At 41.1% G+C, this 25,434-nt stretch overlaps 1 protein-coding gene across 10 annotated transcripts in view; it reads left to right on the top strand.

Annotated features, from left to right (window-relative positions):
* The window catches only part of LOC126457526 (patronin), a 403,664-nt gene that overhangs the window by 360,416 nt on the left and 17,814 nt on the right, over window positions 1–25,434 (top strand). For 7 of the 10 annotated variants that reach the window (XM_050093876.1, XM_050093874.1, XM_050093878.1 and 4 more), the window contains 2 exons: window positions 3,639–3,770; window positions 22,691–22,792. In XM_050093876.1, coding sequence (XP_049949833.1) covers window positions 3,639–3,770; window positions 22,691–22,792 — 234 coding nt within the window. The remainder of the gene's footprint in view (window positions 1–3,638; window positions 3,771–22,690; window positions 22,793–25,434) is intronic. The other 3 variants (XM_050093879.1, XM_050093877.1, XM_050093871.1) reach the window with 1 other exon arrangement.

Below are 25,434 nucleotides of genomic sequence, written 5' to 3'. Positions count from 1 at the left end.
AAAGTAACATGCGGTGTTTGGTGGAATTCCAATGTATACTTTCATAATACGAAAATACGCAGTGTGTGTTGCTGCACATCAAAGATATTTCCAAAATGTGTCTTTTTCCCAAAGTTTCGTTTTCTAAAGTGCTGGGAAGCTCTACGCCCGTGTATAAAATGATAACCATAACCATTTAAAGGATTGATAAGTTTTGCAGTTCCAGGGGAAAATATACTGTCACGTAACACAGAAAAAGTGTGTTTTCACCTGGGAGAAAGTGTATTTTTAACCGGGAAATCCGGGAATTTTTTTTCCTTGTCTGTGTATACACCCTGTATGTGCAGCATCCAAATAATGAGTGACAATATCGGTCTCACTGCCAGACAATTTGAATTAAACTCATTGGCAATAGCATATAATAACTAGTTATCAAGAGCTTAGTTTGTTATGTTGTACAGAGATAAAGGGATAATTAGATAAAGGGATAATTAAACAAACACTGTTTTTTGCCTTGTTTCACAAATTTTATTATGTTTACTGCACAATCCTAGGTTTGGAGTTATAAGCGCATTTTAAAGTACTTCTTTGGAATCAGTACTGTACTTGAAAATGGGCTTATAACTGGAAACCTAGGTTATACAGTAACTATAATAAAATTTGTGAAACAAGGCAAAAAACAGTGTTTGTTTAGTTAGTTTACAATGTTTCACCAGGTAGCTGCAGCTGATTCAATTAAAATAAGGGAATTAATTTATGTGAGAAAGCAGCTGGAATTGGGATAGAAATCTTGAGAGAGAGAGAGAGAGAGAGAGAGAGAGAGAGAGAGAGAGAGAGGGGAGGGGGGGGGGGGGGCATAATTTCAAACTCTTGTAATTTTATTTTATCACCCAACCTGATGTTGACATGGTGGAGGCAAACTCTTGACTGGAAATCAAACTGATTTAATATGAGGTTGACAGTGGCATCATAGGATTTGCCATGATGCTTTGTTTGTATAGGTTTTAATCCACAAAAACATGGCTAAAATTCCTGTAGCATGCCCCGTGGGAACATACATCAGGAGGGTTGTAAGCTGAAGCTGACAATGTTGACATCCAGTGAACTGTATTCTAATAAATTATGAGACAGCATTGTGGGCTAGTACTTACTATCAGCAGGCAAAACATTTAATACTGCCAATAAACACACATAAAAGTAAACACACTATACTAGCCTAGCCTTAAGAATTATTAGTTCCTTTCTTGGACAGGACAGGAGGATAGGCTGGGGGAGATTAAAAATGAAGGGCAAATCACTCTGACCACAGGGTAAGAGTTACCCACCTGTAGTGAGGACGAGAGCACGAAGATGAAGGGGGATGTGTCAGAGAGAGTAGGAGTTCAGAAGTATTACACTACTGGCCATTAAAATTACAATAACACGAAGGTAGTATGGAACAAATGTCAAACTGACATGCAGTGTGCCACATGCTTGGGTACGCAAATGAGGAAAGATTATGCACTTTATTTCTCATCTAGAAATTGCATTTGAATATTGATTGTATGTGATGAGATAGTGCTATGCTTCATATAAGAAAGAGAATTACCTCCTAACATGTGTTGGAATTTGACACAGTCACCATTGTGGTCTATCAAGACTGCAGTTTATCATTCCATTACATTGTTTCTCATTTTTGTCAGGATCCCATGCCTGTCCTGTGAATATGGAACTGATGGGTTCAAGAGAACCATACAAGACTAGAGCTCAAGGAACAGACTTACAGTTTGCTTAAGTATGCGGGACCATACATCCACATCACACCGCATGATCAATGTGAGCACCACAGAATGCCAGCATGGTGACTATTGTTGCAGCTTCCCATGACATAGGATCAGAGACAAGTGTCCCAAGAATGGTGCATCCAATAACAACACTGGTCACTGGAGTGGCATCACATAGCTTTGACAGATGTGTCTCAATTCCATAAACAGCATCAAGATGTCTCCATGTGGATTTTCCAAGGAGACTGAATGTTGTCAGATCACATTTGTCATGATTATATGATCGTAATATGTCTCATGATGGTGTGGGGTGCATTACCATTAATTTGACAGCTGTCATTACAGTTCTGATGTGGTAAGGCTTATGGCACCACCCTGTCTTCAAGGTCTTCATGGCATTATTTATGAAGATAGGGATGCAAGACAGCATGCTGCCTGTGCTGCCATGACCCACTCAAGACGGGGTGTGTGGGCTGTTGCTGGATCTTTCAATGACTGGAAGCATCTGGTCATGGATTACTAAAAGACTGGCACTCCACTACCCACCGGCCACTAAGATTTGTGGGTTTTAGTACAGAGCGGAAACATCATGAAGGACTAACTGTATTTATCATCCAATCTCAGTTGGTCTCAATGCCACTGTTTCTTTCAGAGATGTCAGCTCTGGGTACCAAATTTCACATCCTGTGTGCCCCTAAATGCAATAATGTATTATTCTTATATACTGTGTGAGCACAATAAGTAACATGTTTTTATTTGCTATTCTTTCTGATGCTGCAGTTCTAATGGCTAGCAGTGTACATTGGTAAGCACTGTGCCAGCTTCACTTGAGAGTTAACGATGTCAGGATGAGAAGTAAAGATAGTGAAATGTATAGTTCGGATTAGAATTACTTTTTGTTCCAATGGATCGATAATGAGGAGATCCTCCAGAGTGCAGCATGTGTCAGAGAAAGAATAATACACAATAAATATTTACAAAGAAAAACAAGTAGACTAATGTACCTTCCAAAGAGTACAACGATCCTCATGGCTGTGTAGAAGTTTATATATGCAGTTAGAATATGATAAATGACTTGTCACAAAACATGTAAATATTCATTGCACTGAGAGGCATATGATATTTCTTAGGCTGTTGTATTTGTGCAGAATTCCTGTTGTACTAACATCTGTGTTACTTGACATTATTGGTAACATATACACAAACTCTTCAGTGGAGCAAGAGAAAGTGGCCACCAACAAATCCTTCAGGCTCCTCCCAAATAGAACAATAAAGAGCTTGGTGGCAGTGTGGGAGGAAAGGGGGATATGAGAAAGGGGGAGGGGGAGATATAGGTTAGGATAGGATGAAAATGAAAAGGTAAAAGCACAAAATAAAATAATTGAGACAAAATTAGTAAAAAGAAACACTCTGGATATCCAACTTACCAAATTCAGTAGCTTGTGATGGGGTATTCAATTGCTAAATAAAATAAAACATGTTTGAATTTCATATTAATTCTTTCTCGTCATAACCATAGCAGATAAAAAATACATTGGTGTCAACTGAAACTCTGCCTGCATCTGACTTTTTCCTCCATATATTTTGTCTAGAATTATCTCATCCATTACTGTAAATTTCTGTTTTAGGCTGAGAGACAAATTGTAGTTCAATTGGAGGTGTTGGACATTCATTATTCCAATAGCCTCCATCATCTGACTTAAAAAAGAATCATCAAATTAGCAATCTTTAAAGTAGAACAAGTACAGAAAAGTGGACACCTTTATGAACTGTGTTACAGTGGTTTTATAACATGTCAGTCTTGTACTTGCTGCTTCAAATTTTCTTTCATCTGGTTAATTCCAGAAAATATGGTTTTGTTATGCCTTCAGCTGTTTCTCTACTTTTATAATATAGGTTCAAGCACAGATCAGGATAGCATGGTCTATCGTTACACAGATACAGACTCTGGTTTGGGCAGAGCGACTCCTCCAAGAAGAGCACCATCTCCAGGCACAAGCAGTATGCGTCACCTACCTTCGCCATCAGGTATGGCAGTCCTTCAGTAGCATGCTTTTAAATGGTCAGATTTGCAGTTATTTTGTGTGCATTTCTAATAAGTAAATAGTAGTATCTTTCAGATTGCCATACAGTTATTAGAATATTGATGCTAGCATTAATGTAAGAACGTAAAATTGTTTGTTAGTATTAATTATCGCGTGTGTGTGTGTGTGTGTGTGTGTGTGTGTGTGTGTGTGTGTGTGTGTTAGAGTGGGGGCTGCAAATGCAATTCTGATGGATACTTGAAGACCAAAAATCCCTGCCTGTGCATTAGTGGAGGCACAACCTGGAGACGATTACCTGCAGTTCTGGGAATTGCTGATCCAGCCTCTAAGCAGGTACACACACAGGTGAATTTTTTCAGTGGGCCTCGTTCAGCCAAGTGCATTAATTTTTGGTGAACTGTCCACTTCCTGGTGAAGTGCCCATCGCTCCACTAATGATCAGAGTTATTGTGAGATTTCGTGTATGAGTAACACACTGCCTGAAATTCAAAAAGTTTGCATTGAAAACTAGGGGTCACTATTAACTTGCATTTGGTGCATATAAGACCGTACATTGCTTTGTATAAAATCTAGTAAACATACATATTTTTTCTTTTGGCTTGGGAGGAGACCTCTGTCTGTCACCGGTCTTGAGGAAATTCATTTTATGTAGCGTACGTATATATGATCGCACTTGGCAGTGGTAAAGCTAGAATGAAATACTCATAACACCCCTCAAATCTGTCAAACAGTTCACATGCTATCAATTGCCAAAATCTCATTTCAGTATTTGAAATAGTGGAATATGCTGATGTGACGGAAGTCACTGGATACCTTGTAATATCGTGTCAGACCTCCTTTTGGCGGGTGTAGCATAGCATCTCAACGTGGCATGGACTCAACAAGTTGTTATAAATGCCCTACAGAAATATAGAGCCATGCTTCCTCTATAGCCATCCTTAATTGTGAAAGTGTCACCTGTGCAGGCGCCAGCCGCTGTGGCCGAGCAGTTCTAGGCACTTCAGTCTGGAACCGCTCTGCTCCTGCGGTCGCAGGTTCGAATCCTGCCTCGGGCATGGATATGTGTGATGTACTTAGATTAGTTAGGTTTAAGTAGTTCTAAGTTCTAGGGGACTGATGACCTCAGATGTTAAGTCCCATAGTGCTCAGAGCCATTTTTGAACCTGTGCAGGATTTTTTGCACAAATTGACCTCTTGTTACGTCTTGTAAAAGTTTGATGAGATTCGTGCTGGTCAACCTGTGTGGCCAGTCATTCCCCAGAAATTGTTCAGAATGTTCTTCAAACCAGTCACGGTCAATTTTCGCCCCGTGGCACAGTGCATTACCATCCATAAAACTTCCATTGTTTTTTGGGAACATGAAGAACATAAATGGCTGCAAACAGTCTACAAATGGGTGCAGAGTAGCCAAACATAAACATTTGAAGTCAGTGATCGGTTCAGTTGGATCAGAGGCCCCAGTCCATTCCATGTAAACACAGCCCACACCATTATGGAGCTACCACCAGCTTGCACAATGCCTTGTTGACAAATTGGGTCCAAGGTCTTATGGGGTCTGCATCACACTTGAACCCTACTGTCAGCTCTTATCAACTGAAATTGGGATTCATCTGACCAGGCCACTGTTTTCCAGTCATGTAGGGTCCAACCAATATGATCACAAGCCCAGGAGAGGTGCTGCAGGCAATGATGTGCTGTTAGCCGAGGCACTCGTGTCGGTTGCCTGCTGCCATAGCCCATTAATGGCAGATTCGGCTGCGTCGTCCTAACGGATTCCTTCATCATATGTCCCACATTGATTTCTGCAGTTAGTGTTGCTTGTCTGTTAGCACTGACAGCTGTGCACAAATGCTGCTACTGTTGGTTGTTAAGTGAAGGCTGTTGGCCACTGCATTGCCCCTGGTGATAGGCAGTGCCCGAAATGTGGAATTCCCTAATAATTTCCGAAATGGGATGTCCCATGCCTCTACCACAGACTACCATTCCATGTTCAAAGTCTGCTAATTGCCACTGTGTGGCCACAATCACACCAGAAACCTTTTCACATAAATCACCTGAGTACGAATGACCGCTCCGTCAATGCACTGTCCTTTTATACCTTATTTAAGCAATATTACTGCCTTCTGTATTACTGCCTTCTGTATATGTGCATATCGCTGTCCAATGACTTTGGTCAGCTCAGTGTATTTTGCCGTATGGTAAACAAGCCTAACTTTTATCTGCCTCGACATTTGAGTAACTGCACACTTTTTCAATGGAATGATATGATTTTTAAGAGTAATTTATAGCTGGTGAAATGTGAATTAGTGTGGCTTTGCAACAAGATAAGTAAAGAAATTACACTTTTTTATACCATTAATGTGTTTTTCATAAACTTTTGACCAGATTTGTCCTCAGTTCCTTGTTACATGAACCAGTGTTTCAATATTCCATTGCAGTTTCAATTGCATTGGGATGTTAGTGAAGTGATGATGTTTTGTTTTGCCAAAAGAAGTGAATTTTAATATGGCAGCCAGAGAAAAGTAGGTGATACTCAAAATTCATCACTTTTGAATGAGTGGCTTTTAGGTGACAGGAAGTTTTAGTTGCTACAAGAATAAAATAGGGGTGGACCAATGACCAAATTGAAAAAAACTTGTACAACTCTACTGTGAAATACCTTGTTTGTAAGAGAAAAAAAATTGTCACAAGAACATTACACAAACAAGAATGTAAAAAAGTGGGGCATACAAAGAGCTGGTTGAAACATTTCTAGACAGTAGTCCAACTGTGGACCAAAGTGTTATAAAAACTAATAACAGTGTCAAATAAGGAATACCTACCTCAAAAACATGTGAGAAGATAGTGGTTCCTGATGTGAGTGAAAATTGGACATAAGATATCTTAAGTAATATAGACATCATTTGTAACAAACTATTTTTAGTTTCAGAAAGCAAGCCAGATTGTAAATATGTATCATTATAGGACACCGATCAGGCTTGATTTTAATAAAACACAATGCATTTGGTGAAAAAAAAGTATGCATTTTGGTGTAGTTGCAAAGATGGATTTAAAGTACTTTCGGTAATTTCAGAAATAATCTCAGAAAGGGAGTGTAGGTCTCTTGAAAGAAGCATGAAAGGGTTCAGGGGGATGAGTTTTATAAACTAACTCTATAGTGAGTGCTTGTAAAATGTTGCTTGTACTATGTTCATTATTGTAGGCTATTACTGATAACTGGTTATGTTCATTATTTTACTGGTGTTACAGATTACTGTACTTTACAAAGGCCCATACATCTGGCGACTGCCGTGATCTTTTTCCTACCATCACCTGTAGTTTACCTCGAAGATATAAACCATTTTTAAAATGCAAAAATGTGCTAAAAATATTAAAATCCTATAAAATCCTACACTGTCCAATGCACTGGTGGTGAGACACTGCCACAACTCCAGAAGCGCGTTGTCCATGCTGTCGCACATGCACAGCAGTTCTGGTTCCATGGATAAACCACAAAAATATGCCAATTTTTCCCAATACGTGAACGGACCTGACATGCGGGCAGACCGTATAGCTAAATCCAATGGGCAGGGTCTGCACATTAGTGGGAAATGTTAGGTCTCAGATTGGCAAACCAGATCTGTCAGAGATTTACGCAGAACTGGCCCATGGTTCTGATGTGTGGTGAAAATCCTGGGACCAGCTAATAGCTGTATTCCTTATTTTGACGTCAGGGAAGAGTGTTCATGAAGCAAGAAAAAGTGACGTATAGCCATTGTGGTCATTACTTAGCGGAAGTTAAAAACCAAAGAATCCTTTGCCCAAACAGTGAAAACAGCACTTACATGAATCTGTTGGCTGGACAGGTGTTCCTTTGGAAAGTGGTGATATTTCGCTAGATGCCAAGACAAGGGGTTATAAGAGAGCAACAAAATGATTATCTGCTCCATACATAATGTAGCGCAGTGTGACACGATGCAGAACAATTTGATCCCTTCTTCCACCCCACCCCCCCCCCACCCCCCACCTACATTTTAGTACATCACAGGTTGTTCACCTCCACCGTAAATGCAGTTACCTTGTTTTTGGGACACTAGATGTTGTATCATTCGGGGAAAGGTACTGTAGAATTGAAGCTACGGCTTCCTGGTCATGATGTAGCACCTTCCAGCCACAGTATGTGTGATGTAGCTCCTTCTATTTACAGTAGCATCCCCCCCCATATTGTCAGCCAGGGCTTGAATACACAACAAATTACACTGCTAAACCTATGACTTTCTCAAATAGATCCCTAAAATAGGCTCCTCTCTGTCTGATATCCTCCCACTCCACCCACTGTCATATTCCATTGCCCTCCCAATCTCTGTAATTTCCTTGTTGAACCATATGGCATTCCCAAACCATTATCACTACCCTATGGTTCGTACCCAAACATTCATCCCCATTGTAAAACCTGCAGGCACCCTCCTGCTACCACCTACTCCAGTTCCACCACTGTTGAATCTTACAGTACCCTGGGCAGAGCAACTTGTGAAACTGTGCATCAACTAACGTCTGCCCACTGCACAGCAATTTACATAGGAATTGCTATTTCTAAACTGGCTGAGTCCAAGACTGAGCATAGAAGAGAATGGAGACACTCAGCACTCAAGTTTCCGAACATGCTCTGCAGCCTAAGTCAAAGGACAAGCATTCATTTTGTAAGCAAGGGAATCAGGCCCTCTGCTGTTGCCTGTTCACACTCCAGAGTGGCAAGTTACATATTTAGCTTTTCCTGTGTTTTACTAGTAGTATATTATTTCTTAAATTTTGTTCATGTTTCTCTAGTTAAGAGGTTTATCATGATGTTTTTAACTGTAAGTGTATATTCAGGAATTTTGTAGTGGAGTTTTCATTTCTTCTGAACAGCCAGCTACATAACTCATTATGGCATCAGTGTCCATGGACCTTGCCGTTGGTGGGGAGGCTTGCGTGCCTCAGCGATACAGATAGCAGTACCGTAGGTGCAACCACAACGGAGGGGTATCTGTTGAGAGGCCAGACAAACGTGTGGTTCCTGAAGAGGGGCAGCAGCCTTTTCAGTAGTTGCAAGGGCAACAGTCTGGATGATTGACTGATCTGGCCTTGTAACAATAACCAAAACGGCCTTGCTGTGCTGGTACTGCGAACGGCTGAAAGCAAGGGGAAACTACAGCCGTAATTTTTCCCGAGGGCATGCAGCTTTACTGTATGATTACATGATGATGGCGTCCTCTTGGGTAAAATATTCCGGAGGTAAAATAGTCCCCCATTCGGATCTCCGGGCCGGGACTACTCAAGAGGATGTCGTTATCAGGAGAAAGAAAACTGGCGTTCTACGGATCGGAGCGTGGAATGTCAGATCCCTTAATCGGGCAGGTAGGTTAGAAAATTTAAAAAGGGAAATGGATAGGTTGAAGTTAGATATAGTGGGAATTAGTGAAGTTCGGTGGCAGGAGGAACAAGACTTCTGGTAGGTGACTACAGGGTTATAAACACAAAATCAAATAGGGGTAATGCAGGAGTAGGTTTAATAATGAATAGGAAAATAGGAATGCGGGTAAGCTACTACAAACAGCATAGTGAACGCATTATTGTGGCCAAGATAGATACGAAGCCCACGGCTACTACAGTAGTACAAGTTTATATGCCAACTAGCTCTGCAGATGACGAAGAAATTGAAGAAATGTATGATGAAATAAAAGAAATTATTCAGATTGTGAAAGGAGACGAAAATTTAATAGTCATGGGTGACTGGAATTCGAGTGTAGGAAAAGGGAGAGAAGGAAACATAGTAGGTGAATATGGATTGGGGGACAGAAATGAAAGAGGAAGCCGCCTGGTAGAATTTTGCACAGAGCACAACATAATCATAACTAACACTTGGTTTAAGAATCATGAAAGAAGGTTGTATACCTGGAAGAACCCTGGAGATACTAAAAGGTATCAGATAGATTATATAATGGTAAGACAGAGATTTAGGAACCAGGTTTTAAATTGTAAGGCATTTCCAGGGGCAGATGTGGACTCTGACCACAATCTATTGGTTATGACCTGTAGATTAAAACTGAAGAAACTGCAAAAAGGCGGGAATTTAAGGAGATGGGACCTGGATAAACTAAAAGAACCAGAGGTTGTACAGAGATTCAGGGAGAGCATAAGGGAGCAATTGACAGGAATGGGGGAAATAAATACAGTAGAAGAAGAATGGGTAGCTTTGAGGGATGAAGTAGTGAAGGCAGCAGAGGATCAAGTAGGTAAAAAGACGAGGGCTAGTAGAAATCCTTGGGTAACAGAAGAAATATTGAATTTAATTGATGAAAGGAGCAAATATAAAAATGCAGTAAGTGAAACAGGCAAAAAGGAATACAAACGTCTCAAAAATGAGATCGACACGAAGTGCAAAATGGCTAAGCATGGATGGCTAGAGGACAAATGCAAGGATGTAGAGGCCTATCTCACTAGGGGTAAGATAGATACCGCCTACAGGAAAATTAAAGAGACCTTTGGAGATAAGAGAACGACTTGTATGAATATCAAGAGCTCAGATGGAAACCCAGTTCTAAGCAAAGAAGGGAAAGCAGAAAGGTGGAAGGAGTATATAGAGGGTCTATACAAGGGCGATGTACTTGAGGACAATATTATGGAAATGGAAGAGGATGTAGATGAAGATGAAATGGGAGATACGATACTGCGTGAAGAGTTTGACAGAGCACTGAAAGACCTGAGCCGAAACAAGGCCCCCGGAGTAGACAATATTCCATTGGAACTACTGACGGCCGTGGGAGAGCCAGTCCTGACAAAACTCTACCATCTGGTGAGCAAGATGTATGAAACAGGCGAAATACCCTCAGACTTCAAGAAGAATATAATAATTCCAATCCCAAAGAAAGCAGGTGTTGACAGATGTGAAAATTACCGAACTATCAGCTTAATAAGTCACAGCTGCAAAATACTAACACGAATTCTTTACAGACGAATGGAAAAACTAGTAGAAGCCAACCTCGGGGAAGATCAGTTTGGATTCCATAGAAACACTGGAACACGTGAGGCAATACTGACCTTACGACTTATCTTAGAAGAAAGATTAAGGAAAGGCAAACCTACGTTTCTAGCATTCGTAGACTTTGAGAAAGCTTTTGACAATGTTGACTGGAATACTCTCTTTCAAATTCTAAAGGTGGCAGGGATAAAATACAGGGAGCGAAAGGCTATTTACAATTTGTACAGAAACCAGATGGCAGTTATAAGAGTCGAGGGACATGAAAGGGAAGCAGTGGTTGGGAAGGGAGTGAGACAGGGTTGTAGCCTCTCCCCGATGTTATTCAATCTGTATATTGAGCAAGCAGTAAAGGAAACAAAAGAAAAATTAGGAGTAGGTATTAAAATTCATGGAGAAGAAATAAAAACTTTGAGGTTCGCCGATGACATTGTAATTCTGTCAGAGACAGCAAAGGACTTGGAAGAGCAGTTGAATGGAATGGACAGTGTCTTGAAAGTAGGATATAAGATGAACATCAACAAAAGCAAAACAAGGATAATGGAATGTAGTCTAATTAAGTCGGGTGATGCTGAGGGAATTAGATTAGGAAATGAGGCACTTAAAGTAGTAAAGGAGTTTTGCTATTTAGGGAGCAAAATAACTGATGATGGTCGAAGTAGAGAGGATATAAAATGTAGGCTGGCAATGGCAAGGAAAGCGTTTCTGAAGAAGAGAAATTTGTTAACATCCAGTATTGATTTAAGTGTCAGGAAGTCATTTCTGAAAGTATTCGTATGGAGTGTAGCCATGTATGGAAGTGAAACATGGACGATAAATAGTTTGGACAAGAAGAGAATAGAAGCTTTCGAAATGTGGTGCTACAGAAGAATGCTGAAGATTAGATGGGTAGATCACATAACTAATGAGGAAGTATTGAATAGGATTGGGGAGAAGAGAAGTTTGTGGCACAACTTGACCAGAAGAAGGGATCGGTTGGTAGGACATGTTCTGAGGCATCAAGGGATCACCAATTTAGTATTGGAGGGCAGCGTGGAGGGTAAAAATCGTAGAGGGAGACCAAGAGATGAATACACTAAGCAGATTCAGAAGGATGTAGGTTGCAGTAGGTACTGGGAGATGAAAAAGCTTGCACAGGATAGAGTAGCATGGAGAGCTGCATCAAACCAGTCTCAGGACTGAAGACCACAACAACAACAACACAAGGATGGTAGCAAGTTGCATATCTAGGTTTCTGTCGGCTTTAATATAATGAGAAGGAAAGTTGTTACTCACCATATAGCGGAGATGCTGAGTCGCAGATAGGCATAACAAAAAGATTTTCACACTTAAAGCTTTTGGCCAATGGCCTTTGTCAACAATACACGCATCCTGGATTTTCGATTGTTTGATTTCTGTCTGCATTTATAGTTTACTTCTTCAGTTAGTCTGGCTAGCACGAATAGGAAGTATGCATGCTGTGTGTGGATGCAGGATGAGCTGGCCGCAGTCTGCAAACAGCTGAATGTGCCTTTAGCTACTGTCAGCCACCTGCAGGCAGCTGCCTTGGAATGTAGCAGTGTCAGAGAATCTGGCACCTCAGGTGTCACTTGTTCAGTCATAGGCCCTTCTGCTGAGGCAACTCCCAATGTACCTCAAGGGGTAGATCCACCCTCACAGCAGAGTGAGTAGCGGGTGTAAATGCATTCTCATCACTTGAAGCGGAGGGGCTAATGTGGAGACTGGCCGTCTGGCTTTGCCTATTCACCCTGTGAATGGACAGATGGCTGCTCCTTCAGAAGGATCCGAGCAGGCACACATGGGTAGGGCTTTGCTGGTTATATCAGGTGCCACCAACATGATGCGCATTATGGAGCACCCTTAGGAAGATAGCATTCAGGGCTGGAAAGAAAGCTTCTGTGCACACGCCATGTTTGCTGGTGGGAACTCGTCCAAGATGTGGATGTGGTCTTGCTGTGGCTATCAAGTGTGCAAGGTGCAGTTGTCTATAAGTTGTGGCTCACATTGACACCAACATACCTGTTGAATGGGTTGTGAGGTCATCCTAAGTTCATGCAGGTAGCTGGTGGATGTGGTGGAGGCTGATGGCCTCACACACGGGGGTGCAAGCAGAACTCACAATATGCAGCATTGTTCCCAGAGTTAATCAGGGTCCTTTGGTTTAGAGCCAAGTGAAGGATTACAACTAAAGGCTTTGTTGACTCTTGTTATGGTCTTGGCTGCAGGTTTCTAGTCCTGCATTATTGGGTGGGAATTTTTAGGAGCACTCTTGATAGGTCAGGGGTGCACTACACAAAGGAAGCAGTTGCTCAGGTAGCAGTGTACTTGCAAAGTGCACATGGTTGGTTTTTTTAGGCTACGTGGCAGTTTGATGTGCTCCGATGAACACTCGCCAGTAGATAAGCAGAAAGGGAAGACAGACTACATTCAGAGTAAAGACATTTTGACTGTTGACATTTTATCAGTCAGAATATTCGTAACAAAGTTCCCAAATTTACTGCCCTCCAGGAAAGTTCTCACACTCAAATTATTCTCAGTACAGAGTGCTGGCTGAAACCCGAAGTAGAAAGCTGAGCTATTTAGCGTGGTGCATTACATATATCAGAAAGACAGATTAGACACCATAGGAAAGGGAGTGTTCATTGCAGTAGTAAAAAATAATGTGTGTATTCAGGCCAAAGTTGAATGTGACAGTGAAATTATATGGTCACATATAATACGTATAAGTTAAACAAATTTAATTGTTGAATGATTTTACCAACCACCTGATTTCACTGTGATAGTTCTAAAGTCATTCAAAGAAAGTGTACAGTGAGGAGCATGTAAATATCAAGATCATCCAATAATAGTTTGAGTTGTCTTTAAACTACCGAGTATTCACTGAGACATCTATGGATTCATTGTGGGGATTATGGACAGAAAGCATTGTGAATGGCTTTTCAACACAGTTTCCTGAAAACTGTCGTGAGTAACTACTTCAGGACTATCTTAGTCCATGTAACTACAAACATGCTGGACCTTATCTACATCTACATTTATACTCCGCAAGCCACCCAATGGTGTGTGGCAGAGGGCACTTACTATGCCACTGTCATTACCTCCATTTTCTGTTCCAGTCGCATATGGTTTGCGGGAAGAACGACTGCCGGAAAGCCTCCGTGCGCGCTCGAATCTCTCTAATTTTACATTCGTGATCTTCTCGGGAGGTATAAGTAGGGGGAAGCAATATATTCAATACCTCATCCACAAACGCACCTTCTCGAAACCTGGACAGCAAGCTACAGCACGATGCAGAGCACCTCTCTTGCAGAGTCTGCCACTTAAGTTTGCTAAACATCTCCGTAACGCTGTCACCCTTACCAAATAACCCTGTGACGAAACGCGCCGCTCTTCTTTGGATCTTCTCTATCTCCTCTGTCAACCCGATCTGGTACGGACCCCACACTGATGAGCAATACTCAAGTATAGGTCTTACAAGTGTTTTGTAAGCCACCTCCTTTGTTGATGGACTACATTTTCTAAGAACTCTTCCAATGATTCTCATCCTGGTACCCACCTTACCAACAATTAATTTTATATAATCATTCCACTTCAAATCGTTCTGCACGCATACTCCCAGATATTTTACAGAAGTAACTGCTACCAGTGTTTGTTCCACTATCATATAATCATATAATAAAGGATTCTATATATTCGCAATACGTTACATTTGTCTATGTTAAGCGTCAGTTGCCACTCCCTGCACGAAGTACCTATCCGCTGCAGATCTTCCTGCATTTCACTACAATTTTCTAATGCTGCAATTTCTGTGTATACTACAGCATCATCCGCGAAAAGCCGCATGGAACTTCCAACACTATCTACTGGGTCATTTATATATATTGTGAAAAGCAATGGTCCCATAACACTCCCTTGTGGCACGCCAGAGGTTACTTTAACGTTTGTAGAAGTCTCTTCATTGAGAACAACATGCTGTCTTCTGTTTGCTAAAAACTCTTCAATCCAGCCACACAGCTGGTCTGATATTCCATAGGCTCTTACTTTGTTTACTAGGCGACAGTGCGAAACTGTATTGAACGCTTTCCGGAAGTCAAGGAAAATAGCATCTACCTGGGAGCCTGTATCTAATATTTTCTGGGTCTCGTGAACAAATAAAGTGTGTTGGGTCTCACACGACTGCTGTTTCCAGAATCCATGTTGATTCCTACAGAGTAGATTCTGGGTTTCCAGGAACGACATGATACATGAGCAAAAAACATGTTCTAATATTCTACAACAGATCGACATCAGAGATATAGGTCTATAGTTTTGCGCATCTGCTCGACGACCCTTCTTGAAGACGGGGACTACCTGTGCTGTTTTCCGATCATTTGGAACCTTCCATTCCTCTAGAGACTTGCGGTACACGGCTGTTAGAAGGGGGCAAGTTCAACACCATCTCTACAGAGACAGGGATTAGTAATCATGATGTCAGTACAGCAACCATGATTATGAAAGTTAATAAATCAATCAAGACGCTTAGGATAGTGTTTCTACTAGAAACAGCAGATAAGCAGTTGTTAGCATATCAGTTGGACAGTGTTAGACAGTGGACTGACATATCTTAGTTCCTGTAAGATGGACATAGAGGAAGTATAGGCCAAATTTAAAAAGATTGTAAATCATGATCTGGAGAACTATGTGCCTAATAAGTGGATTAAGAATGGAAAAGATCCACCATGGTTTAACAACTTAATTCAGAAACAGGTGAGGAAGCAAAGGCTGTTGCGCACACTCTCGGTTCAAAAGAGAACAAGCAAATTGACAGGCAAAAGTTAGTACATATTCTTTCGTCTTTGAAAAGATCTGTGCTTGAAGCATACAACTTTATCACTATCATAACTTAGCAGAAAATCTGGCTGAGAACCCAAAAAATTCTGGTCCTATGTAAAGTCATTAAGCGGGTCTAAGGCTTCCATCCATTTACTTGTTGACCAGTCTGGTGTGTTGGTTGGAAATAGAAAAGTGAGAGATGAAATTATAAATTTCATGTTTAAGAAATGGTGCATTTAGGAGAATAGTACAGCATACCATTGTTTGACCATCACACAGACTTCCCATATGGACGACTTAGTAATAAGCATCCCTGGTGTACGGAAACAACTGAAAGAGCTGAAAATAATGGGATTGTTTATAAGTACATTTTCTGCTACGAATCACGATTTTCTCTTATTCACATTTTACACTGGTATTTCAGAAAATGATTCCCATTTTCAAGTGCATTTTGTCTGTGCACTATGCTGTTTTTACATAATGTTATTGATGTGTGTGGTTCTGCTTTGGATTGCTGTCTTTAGTGCAGTATATAAAAATGGGCAATTTTAAGTTAGTTGCCAGTTTTAGTGTTGAAATTTGGAAGAACTTGTACTTACAGTTTTCCTTATGGTTGATTAGTGCAGAGTGTCTCAAATGTTAAACATCACACACAATTATCTGTGCACAGTATAAATTGAGAATAATATAAATAAACGAACGGCTACAAAGATTTTTTTTTATGTAGTCATCAGAGATAATGTTACAGACTGCCACAGAGTATGAATACTTCACTAGAGAGGGTCTTTATCTTAACAATCTGGGTTGCAATTTGCTTATATCTATTTCACAATGGTGCTTAGTTCTATGCGCTACTATTTACATATAAGTATGCTGCCAATGCATCATTCACTGATTTACTCGAAGTTTTTGTTTACCATTTTATTTTCATACTTTCTGTAATGTGAATATATCACAGTCACAGGCTTGCACAAAACCATTTATAATCAACAAATTAGAGTTGAAAATATATCAGTCAGCAGGTCAGGATGGAATTCCAGTTCGGTTTTATGAAGAGTACTCTATTGCTTTGGCTTCTTACTTAGCTTGCATTTATCACGAATCTCTTGGCCAGTCGGGAGGACGACGGTTCAATCCCATCTCCGGCCATCCTGATTTAGGTTTTCCGTGATTTCCCTAAATCGTTTCAGGCGAATGCCGAGATGGTTCCTTTGAAAGGGCACGGCCGATTTCCTTCCCAATCCTTCCCTAACCCGAGCTTGCGCTCCGTCTCTAATGACCTCGTTGTCGACGGGACGTTAAACACTAACCACCACCACCACCACCACCACCACCACCACCACCACCACCACCACCGCTCTTGGCCAGCTCAAAGTCCCAAGTGACTGGAAGGAGGCACAGGTGACTGCTATATACAAGAAGAGTAAGAACTCGGCCTGCCCTTCTCTCACGTGGTATAGTGCAAACTACATATAAACGACAACAGGCAGATTCCATATTTCCAGATTTCTGGAGAGCATTTGACGCAGTGCCCCACTGCAGACTGTTAACAAAGGTACAATCATTTGGAATAAGTTCCCTGATATTTCAGTGGCACGAAGATTTCACACGTAAAGCAACATAGTTAGTTGTCCTCAACAGCAAGTGTTCATCAGAGACAACATTAACGTCACAAGTTCCCCAGGGAAGTGTGATTGGACTGCTGTCATTTTCTGCATATATGTAAATGATCTGATGGATAGTATGCACAGCAGTCTGCAGTTGTTTACTGAGTATGCTGTGCTGTGTGGGAAGGTGTCAAAGTTGAGAGACTGTAGGAGAATAAAAGATGATTAGACAAAATTTATAGCTCTAAATTTAGAAAAATGGAAATTAATGTGGATGAGTAGAAAAAATAAAACCATGATGTTTGGATCCAACATTAGTATAGTCCTACTTGACACAATCATGTCATGTAAATATCTGGGTGTATCATTTTAAAGTGATGTAAAATGGAACAAGCAAGTAAGGAAAGTGTGGTTCATCTGTAAAGGAGACAACATATAGGTTGCTAGTGAGAGCTATTCTTGTGCACCACCCAAGTATTTGGGATATATACCACTGTCAGATTTGTTAGAGATAGGTTCAAACAACACACAAGTGTTACAGAGATGGTTCGGGAACCACTGGCAGGAAGACAGCGTTCTTTTTGAGAAACTTCGGAGAACTGGCATTTGAAGCTGACTGCAGGATTATGTTACTGCTACCAACATACATTTCACATAAGGACTGCAAATATAAATATTAGAAATTAGGGTTCATATGGAGGCATATAGATATTATTTGTCCCTTGCTCTGTTGGTGAGTGGAACAGGAAAGGAAATGACAAATAGTGGTACCAGGCAGCCACTGCCACTCACTGTGCAGGCTTGTGGAGGATGTGGATGTAGAAGTAGACATAGGCAAAGACGTCAGTGCCTGCTGCACCTCCCAGGCCGTTTTGATACTGCCACCCAATAGCAGAGCCTCTAACATATCCTTGCACCAACACGTTCTCCTGAACTTAACCTCCCTTAACTCATACCCCCTCTTATTTAATTGTTGTCATTTTCCCCACTATATCCATCGTTTTCTTTTATATTTACTTCTCTTTGTTCCCCCTGTTTCCCCCTTGCCCTTCCCCCAGTTTCCCCCCCTTGCCCTTCCCCCAGTTTCCCCCCCTTGCCCTTCCCCCAGTTTCCCCCCCTTGCCCTTCCCCCAGTTTCCCCCCCTTGCCCTTGCCCCAGTTTCCCCCCCTTGCCCTTGCCCCAGTTTCCCCCCCTTGCCCTTGCCCCAGTTTCCCCCCCTTGCCCTTGCCCCAGTTTCCCCCCCTTGCCCTTGCCCCAGTTTCCCCCCCTTGCCCTTGCCCCAGTTTCCCCCCCTTGCCCTTGCCCCAGTTTCCCCCCCTTGCCCTTGCCCCAGTTTCCCCCCCTTGCCCCCCTCTGTCGCCCCTCCCCCCCCCCCCCCCCGCCCTGACTCCCCCCTCACCCCCTCTGTCTGTCTCCTTTTTCTCTAATTCTTCATTGCACCTTCATCTTAATACATTGTGGAAAGTACAGGCTGCCTTGCTCAGATCTGTCGTGTAAATAAAAGATTTGTAACAGTTTGTCATGTCAACGGGGTGCAAACTGCTGCTCAGATTGCTGCTGCAGACAGTACGGTGTGACAGAGCTACACTCCAAACATTATGAATTTCCCTCTTGACAGAGGCATGTGACTCTCTGGGACTGGGTCTTCTTGCGACTCTACATTCCTGTGACTGCTGCCGCCAGCAGTCATATACAGTGGCTACATTCATACCAAGTCTTTCTGCAATATCACAGAAGGAAAATCCAGCTTCTTGTAGCCGTATTACACACCCTCGTTCAAACTCTGTGAGGTGGTGTTAATGGTGTCTTTGTCATCTTAAAGGCATTTTTGAGTAACAGCAACATGCCACATCCCATCTCAAAGGTAACTAATGTCCATTACTGCTACAACGTGTATTTGAAACGAACCTGATTTGCATCCTGATAGTGGTGCTACTAGCATCACTCTTATGCAAATGGCATGATATTTGAATAGAATCCTCTTTCAGATGTAAAACTAGGTTACCAATTTTTGTTTGTCGTACAACTCCTCCTTGCTGTTGAGATTTTTTTCCCGCATCAATGTATATTGCAGACCAGCAGGTAGGTGCTGTTACAGTGGCAGCGTGATTGACACAGCAAGACTCATTTGTTGTTATTTCGTATAACAACCAGTTTGAAGGTTAGTTTTCTCAAATGCAGTTCATTTTTAATTGTTGCTTGTCTTCTGGCCTTGTTTGTTTTTCCCTGCCAGCATGGATCATGTTTCAAACATATCTACAAAGTGTGATATTTCAAATGTCTGGTGCAGTTTTAGAGATGTGAATAGATGGAACTGCAGAAAGTATAATCATAGTTACCTGAAATGGTGTTACGTGTACTACTGTTGGAAATGAAGAATGACGAGTGTGTCATTTGTTTCAAAGTCCTGTATACTGAAGCATGTTTCCTAATAAAATTACAATAAATACGGAATAAAAACAAGGTAGAATACTTTTCACACAAATTAAAGGAAATGACCAGCAGACGTGGTATCTGTTACGCTGCTCGAGTCAGCTGCCAAGCAACTGGCAAGTGTGCCTTTGTAAGACAACACTATTAGTCTTCCGGTACTCCCTATGGCTAACAACATCTTTAATGATCAGTTGCTTGGAAAACTCAAGAGGCAAGGGTGATTTTTGCTATTCAGTTGGCTGAAGCTTGAAATGGTATGATTCAGGTTTGTGTTTGCATTGCTAAGGGTACCTACGTCATGAATTGATCCATCATCCTGATGCTTTTCACAATTACTGTTATCTTATTCCAACTTGATGGTTGTCCTCTTGCAGTATTCTTGATGCAGTGGTCCAGCAATGCAGCACCATCATTGTACTATGGGACTTCTATTCCTTCAGCGGAGCGCAAGAGCTGTAAGAGAGATTATATCTGTACCCACTAGCTACAAAACAACATAACTACTCTTGAAAGAGCTCTTCAATATTTAACATTTCTCATAAAAAATTACATTGAGTGAATAGATTGGTCATATACAAGTGCTCTTAGCCATTATGTACATGATAACTCATTGAAAAGCAAAAGGTTACATTTGCAGCCTCTTCTGTTTTGGGTCTAGACCTTTGTCTTCAGGCCACTTCTTCTCTGGAGTCCACAGAACCCCCAAAGTGCAACTGCAGAGTGTGAATACTTCCCATTGCAACTAAAGGCACTGTCTCGGCATCACCTCTTGTTGATGCACTGTGCTCCCATTTAACCCTTCATATCCACATGCAGATAAAAAATGCATGCACAGTGTGCTGTTCTTCATAAATTACTAATTAAAATCATTTTTCTCCATGAACATCTTTCACTGTTGCAGTAGAGAGAAGCGAGATGTGTTGCTGTATTAAATAATTACATGTACTGCTACAAACTACAGACAACCACGATGGAGCACACCTAATGTTTTATGTGTGGTTTATACATGACAACAATTTTCATGAAGATCCTTTTTCATGAAAATAAGTCTTGTAACAAAAACAACAGACTTCTTTGAAATGCTACACTCCTTTATGGAGGAAGAAAATACTAATAGGAAGAACCATGTAGACTTGTGTCCAGATGGTGGTTATATGGCTGACTGTAGCCCGGATTTCAAAGTCTGATCTGTAAAGAGGCTTCTCATGCTATTTGGACACACTACTCTAATCACCAAAACCACTGGATTCAAAAAGCATGAGTTACTACAATCAGTGATCAAAGAGATAAACTTTAAAAAAGTCGGCCACTATTTGAGATCTTCCTTTTAGTTCAGATTTATATCAAACTCCATACATGTCATGTCGAAAGTTGTCCACCTCTCTAATAAACAAGACTGGAATCAAAATTTATGTACATGCAACTGTCATGTTGTGTTGTCATTTCATGAAAATTGCTTGCAGAAGACTAGTACAGAACCACATATCAAATTTTTGTATCAAAGATGTGCTCTATGGGTGTGAATCATGGGATTGGGCAGGCAAGTCCGTGATGAATTACATTCCTCTATTTTGCATAAAATCTTTTAGAGTATTAGACTATGTCATTATAAAACAATAAACAACTATTCCATCAACTTGTTGACAACATTTACAGCCGTCCTCTTCAGAGTTACTAATTGCTACATTCTGGGGATTATCTGCATTACTCTTTCTTTGGTTATCAAGTGACTGTCGATGTCACATTCTGGGCCACCACTGGACAGTTCAACATAAAGATTCCTACTGATGGGAGGCTGTACAATAATTTGTTGGCTGTGCTATTCTGGCAGGTGGCTGGGTAAGAAGTCACATAAAACGGTTCTTAACATGCAAACCTCTATAATTCCTGAAATTATGTTGATACGGGGCTAATATCGAAATTGTGCGAGGGAGGCTGAATCTGCTCTGCTAGGTGGTAAGAAGGAAAAAACCCATTGTCACGCCCTTCATGACCAGTTTACCAAATGGCGTATTCCGACAGGTTAGTGAAAAACTCTACATTGTAATTCATGCCACGAACAATGTGAGCAATATAAGTTTGTGGGCTTCCATGGCCAGTGTTAATTTGAATAAAGTAAGTTTTGGGTATTAGACCATATCTAAGACGACGAATCCTCTGATGATGTTTTGACACTCTTCGCAGTGGTCTTCTTGAGGGCTTCTAATTGCTAGATTCTGTCCTATACACTTTTTTATTTCAGTTGCTAAGTGACTACTAACTTCACATTCTGAGATGCCGTTAGACAATTTGATAAAGATTTCTCTATGGGGTGACAGTACAGTAGACTGTGGCGGGTGACTGGTAGGCAAGAGCAAATCAACAGCTGGTATCCAGGGGTAGCATTTTCCTGCAGTGAGATGTTAATGCCACACAGCTGTTCTCTTGAGGCCACTTGTTTATAGTGTAGTGATGAACCCAGGTCCTATGAATTATTTCAATAGTATCTGGTATTTTTTGCTGCTGAATCCATGGCCGCCGAGCAAGCACTCAAGGTTTTTGAAAAGTTATATATTGACTACAGTTCTGGTCATGTTCAGATATATCTCATTTCTTTTGTTGCCGATGGCATGTAGTTTTAATGCTCTGACAATTGAATGCTTATTGGGCTGTGTTATAATCTTCTTGTGAAGTATTCCGCTAGTGAAAACACACACACACACACACACACACACACACACACACACACACACACACACACACACACAAATAGCCATCATGTACTCACATCAGTCTCCTTCTGTAGAAGATATGTCTTTTTTTTTCAGTACTGAAAATGAGCTTGTGTAAAGATGAAATTGAAATATTGGAATATAAGTTTGATAGTGTTTGGTCAATGTGTTTATGGTGTAACATTTTCCATCCATGTCAGTGAAGTATAGTTATGACACAATTTAGTTGATGTGACTGACTGTAAGGAAGGGAACTGGGTATAGCTGTAAGTAGTCAGCCCAGTTTCTGTTTACTTGTGTACTTACATATATGTATTTTATTATTTAGTTTTATCTCATGCAGGTCCTGGATCGTTACCACCTGGGTTGATGACAAAGAGACGGATTTTTGATGATGGGTCTAGTGATGTCAGTTCAACACCAAGTTCCATGATGGAATATACAGGTAAATGAATGCAAAGAGTATGTTCTGAAATGTCAGTGATTATTTATTGATATATGTTCACTGACTTTTATGATTGAAGACCACATTAACTTTCAGCCACTATTGTAAGTTGCCATCAACAGGGTGTGTAATACAATTTGAGCAATGAAACATGGACTCCGACATACTGAATTCTGTCCTGCCTTATAATCCTTAAAAGGATAAATGTGACATACGATTAGGTACCAGTGGTTGGGAGAAGGGGTGATGGTGATGATCATTGATAGTAACTGCTGCTGGATTTTTATTGGGCCACATTGGTGAATCAGGAGTGAGCTGCTCGTGAGCGTGTTGTCTTATTATGTGTGTTTCTGTTGGATTGTTATCGAGTGCAAAGAACGGGTGGCCTCGCAGCTGCAGTCTTGCCTGTATGGTGATCAATTTGTAATTTCTCTCACTTCCTGGATCTTTCTTTTCCAGTTGGTTGCATAGTTAGTGAGCCGCCTCAAACTGTTTGTATTCACCACATTCATATTGGTATTCTGCTACTGTTAATTTAATATTTTTTCCATGCTGTAGGTAGCATTCATGCATGTTTAGCTGTGTGCTGATAGGTCACTGTGTGATAAACATCTGCAGTTTGTTAGACAGGCAGACACTTACCTTCAAAAGGAAGATTAAATAGATGCTGGAGATACTGAAGTGGCCTACCAGCACAAACCATAATCATGATTACAGGCATCAGTTGTCTTGGCTGCTAGCAGCAACTGACATACTGGCAGTCTGCATTGTGAGACTGCACTATTGCTTCAAGCTGTAAATACTTCTGCTAAAAGCTTACAGTGCAGTGGCCAATCCTAACCTCTTTCAGGCACTGTTAAGAATGGCAGCATATAACAGCAGCAGTGCTCTCCTAGTTGCCAGTGTAGATTAATAAAGTTCCAACATCATTTACAATAAATATAGAATAGCATCTCCTATGCTCCCAAGTCTCTAAATCTAATCACACATTAAATATTATTTATTCTAGTGGTATTATATACTCCTGATGGGCACTAGCTACATTGCCTGGAATGGTGGTTCATTATTTTATTGATATTTTAAAATTTGCTGCAGTCTGTGTTCTATACTAATTTTGTGGGACAATAGTGTACTTTTTGACCTGCAGCCTAATGACCCATGGGTCTTATGAACAGTATTCATTATAGTATCACTTAAATATTGGGATAAAAATGAAGAAGAGCAATTGGAGGTTTAGATGGGTGGAGTGTTTCCTAAGGCAGGAAACAACTATGATACTCACAGATAGAACTCAGTAAATGAATATTTGGAAAATTGGAAACACTTAACGAGTCATGAATGAGCTCCTGTTCACTGACACACAAGTAAAATTGAAAAGACATTGGGTGAAAAATATATAAAAGAAGTAAATTGGAGACAAGTGACTAAAAGATGAGAAAGATACCTCCTGCTAGTTATGAAACAAATGCAGACATGCAGAATTTGTTGTGGATCAGTGTGGGGGTATAGTTTCATGAAGTTCCAGTTGGTGGTGACACTATACATAGCCTACAAAATGACATTTGTGGTGGAGGTGCATTGCAAGCCAAGAGCTATCATTGAGGGTTTTTTTGTGGCAGAAAACCAGAGCATCATAGATATTCATAGGCACTTGCAGAACGTCTGTGGGGACCTGGCCATGAATAAAAGGCATGGTGATTTGTTGGGTTAGGCATCTGTAATCATCACAACTGGATCGTGCAAACCTGTCCATTCTCCCGTGTACCGGCCAGCCGCACACAGCTGTGACTCCTGCAATGTTGAAACATGCGGACACTCTCATTCAAGGTGAGAGCGAGATCACAAACAAACACCACGCCACACAACTAGACATCACTGTTGGTAGTGCTGACACATTCGTCCAGCAGTTGGGATATTCAAAGATGTGCGCCAGTGGTTTCCTTGCCACCTAACAGAAAACCATAATGAGCAATGAAGGACCATCTTGCAGAACTGCTTGTGCTGTACATGACTGGTTGTGACAATTTTTTGTCAAACATCATCACAGGTGTTGAAACACGCATTCATCACTTTGAATCAGAAACAATATTGAAATCCACGGAGTGATACCACACCACTTCTCCAGTGATCAGCCGGTAAAGTAATGGCGATGGTTTTCTGGGACTCTGAAGGGATCTTTTTGCTTGATGTACTCTCTCATGGTCCAATAATCAACTATGAAGTGTACTGTGCTGCCCTCAAGATGTTGAAGAAATGGCTTCAGCGTGTTCAGCACCACAAGAATGCAAACAAACTCTCCTTCTCCATGATAGTAAAAGGTCTCATACGGGTCTGCACACCTGAGAGGAGCTGGCAAAAATGCATTGCACTGTGCTTTTTCATCCACCCTAGCCCATATCTTGCACCTTCGACTTCCATCTGTTTGACCCGGTGAAAAGTGCATTCTGCAGGAAGCAGTACATGGATGATGGGGAGGTTATTGATGCAGCAGACATTGGCTCTATTGTCAACCAGTAAAGTGGTACCATACGGGTACACAGGCCCTTCCAGTAATGTGGTGTAAGGCCGCTGCATTGAATGAAGATTATGTTGAAAAATATGGTTTTGTAGCTGAGAGTGGGGAATAAAATGGTGTATTGGAA

The sequence above is a fragment of the Schistocerca serialis genome, chromosome 2 (genome assembly GCF_023864345.2).
Source record: "Schistocerca serialis cubense isolate TAMUIC-IGC-003099 chromosome 2, iqSchSeri2.2, whole genome shotgun sequence".
NCBI lineage: Eukaryota > Metazoa > Arthropoda > Insecta > Orthoptera > Acrididae > Schistocerca > Schistocerca serialis.
Note: the sequence above shows the minus strand (reverse complement) of the source record. Positions and strands in the feature narration are given on the sequence as shown.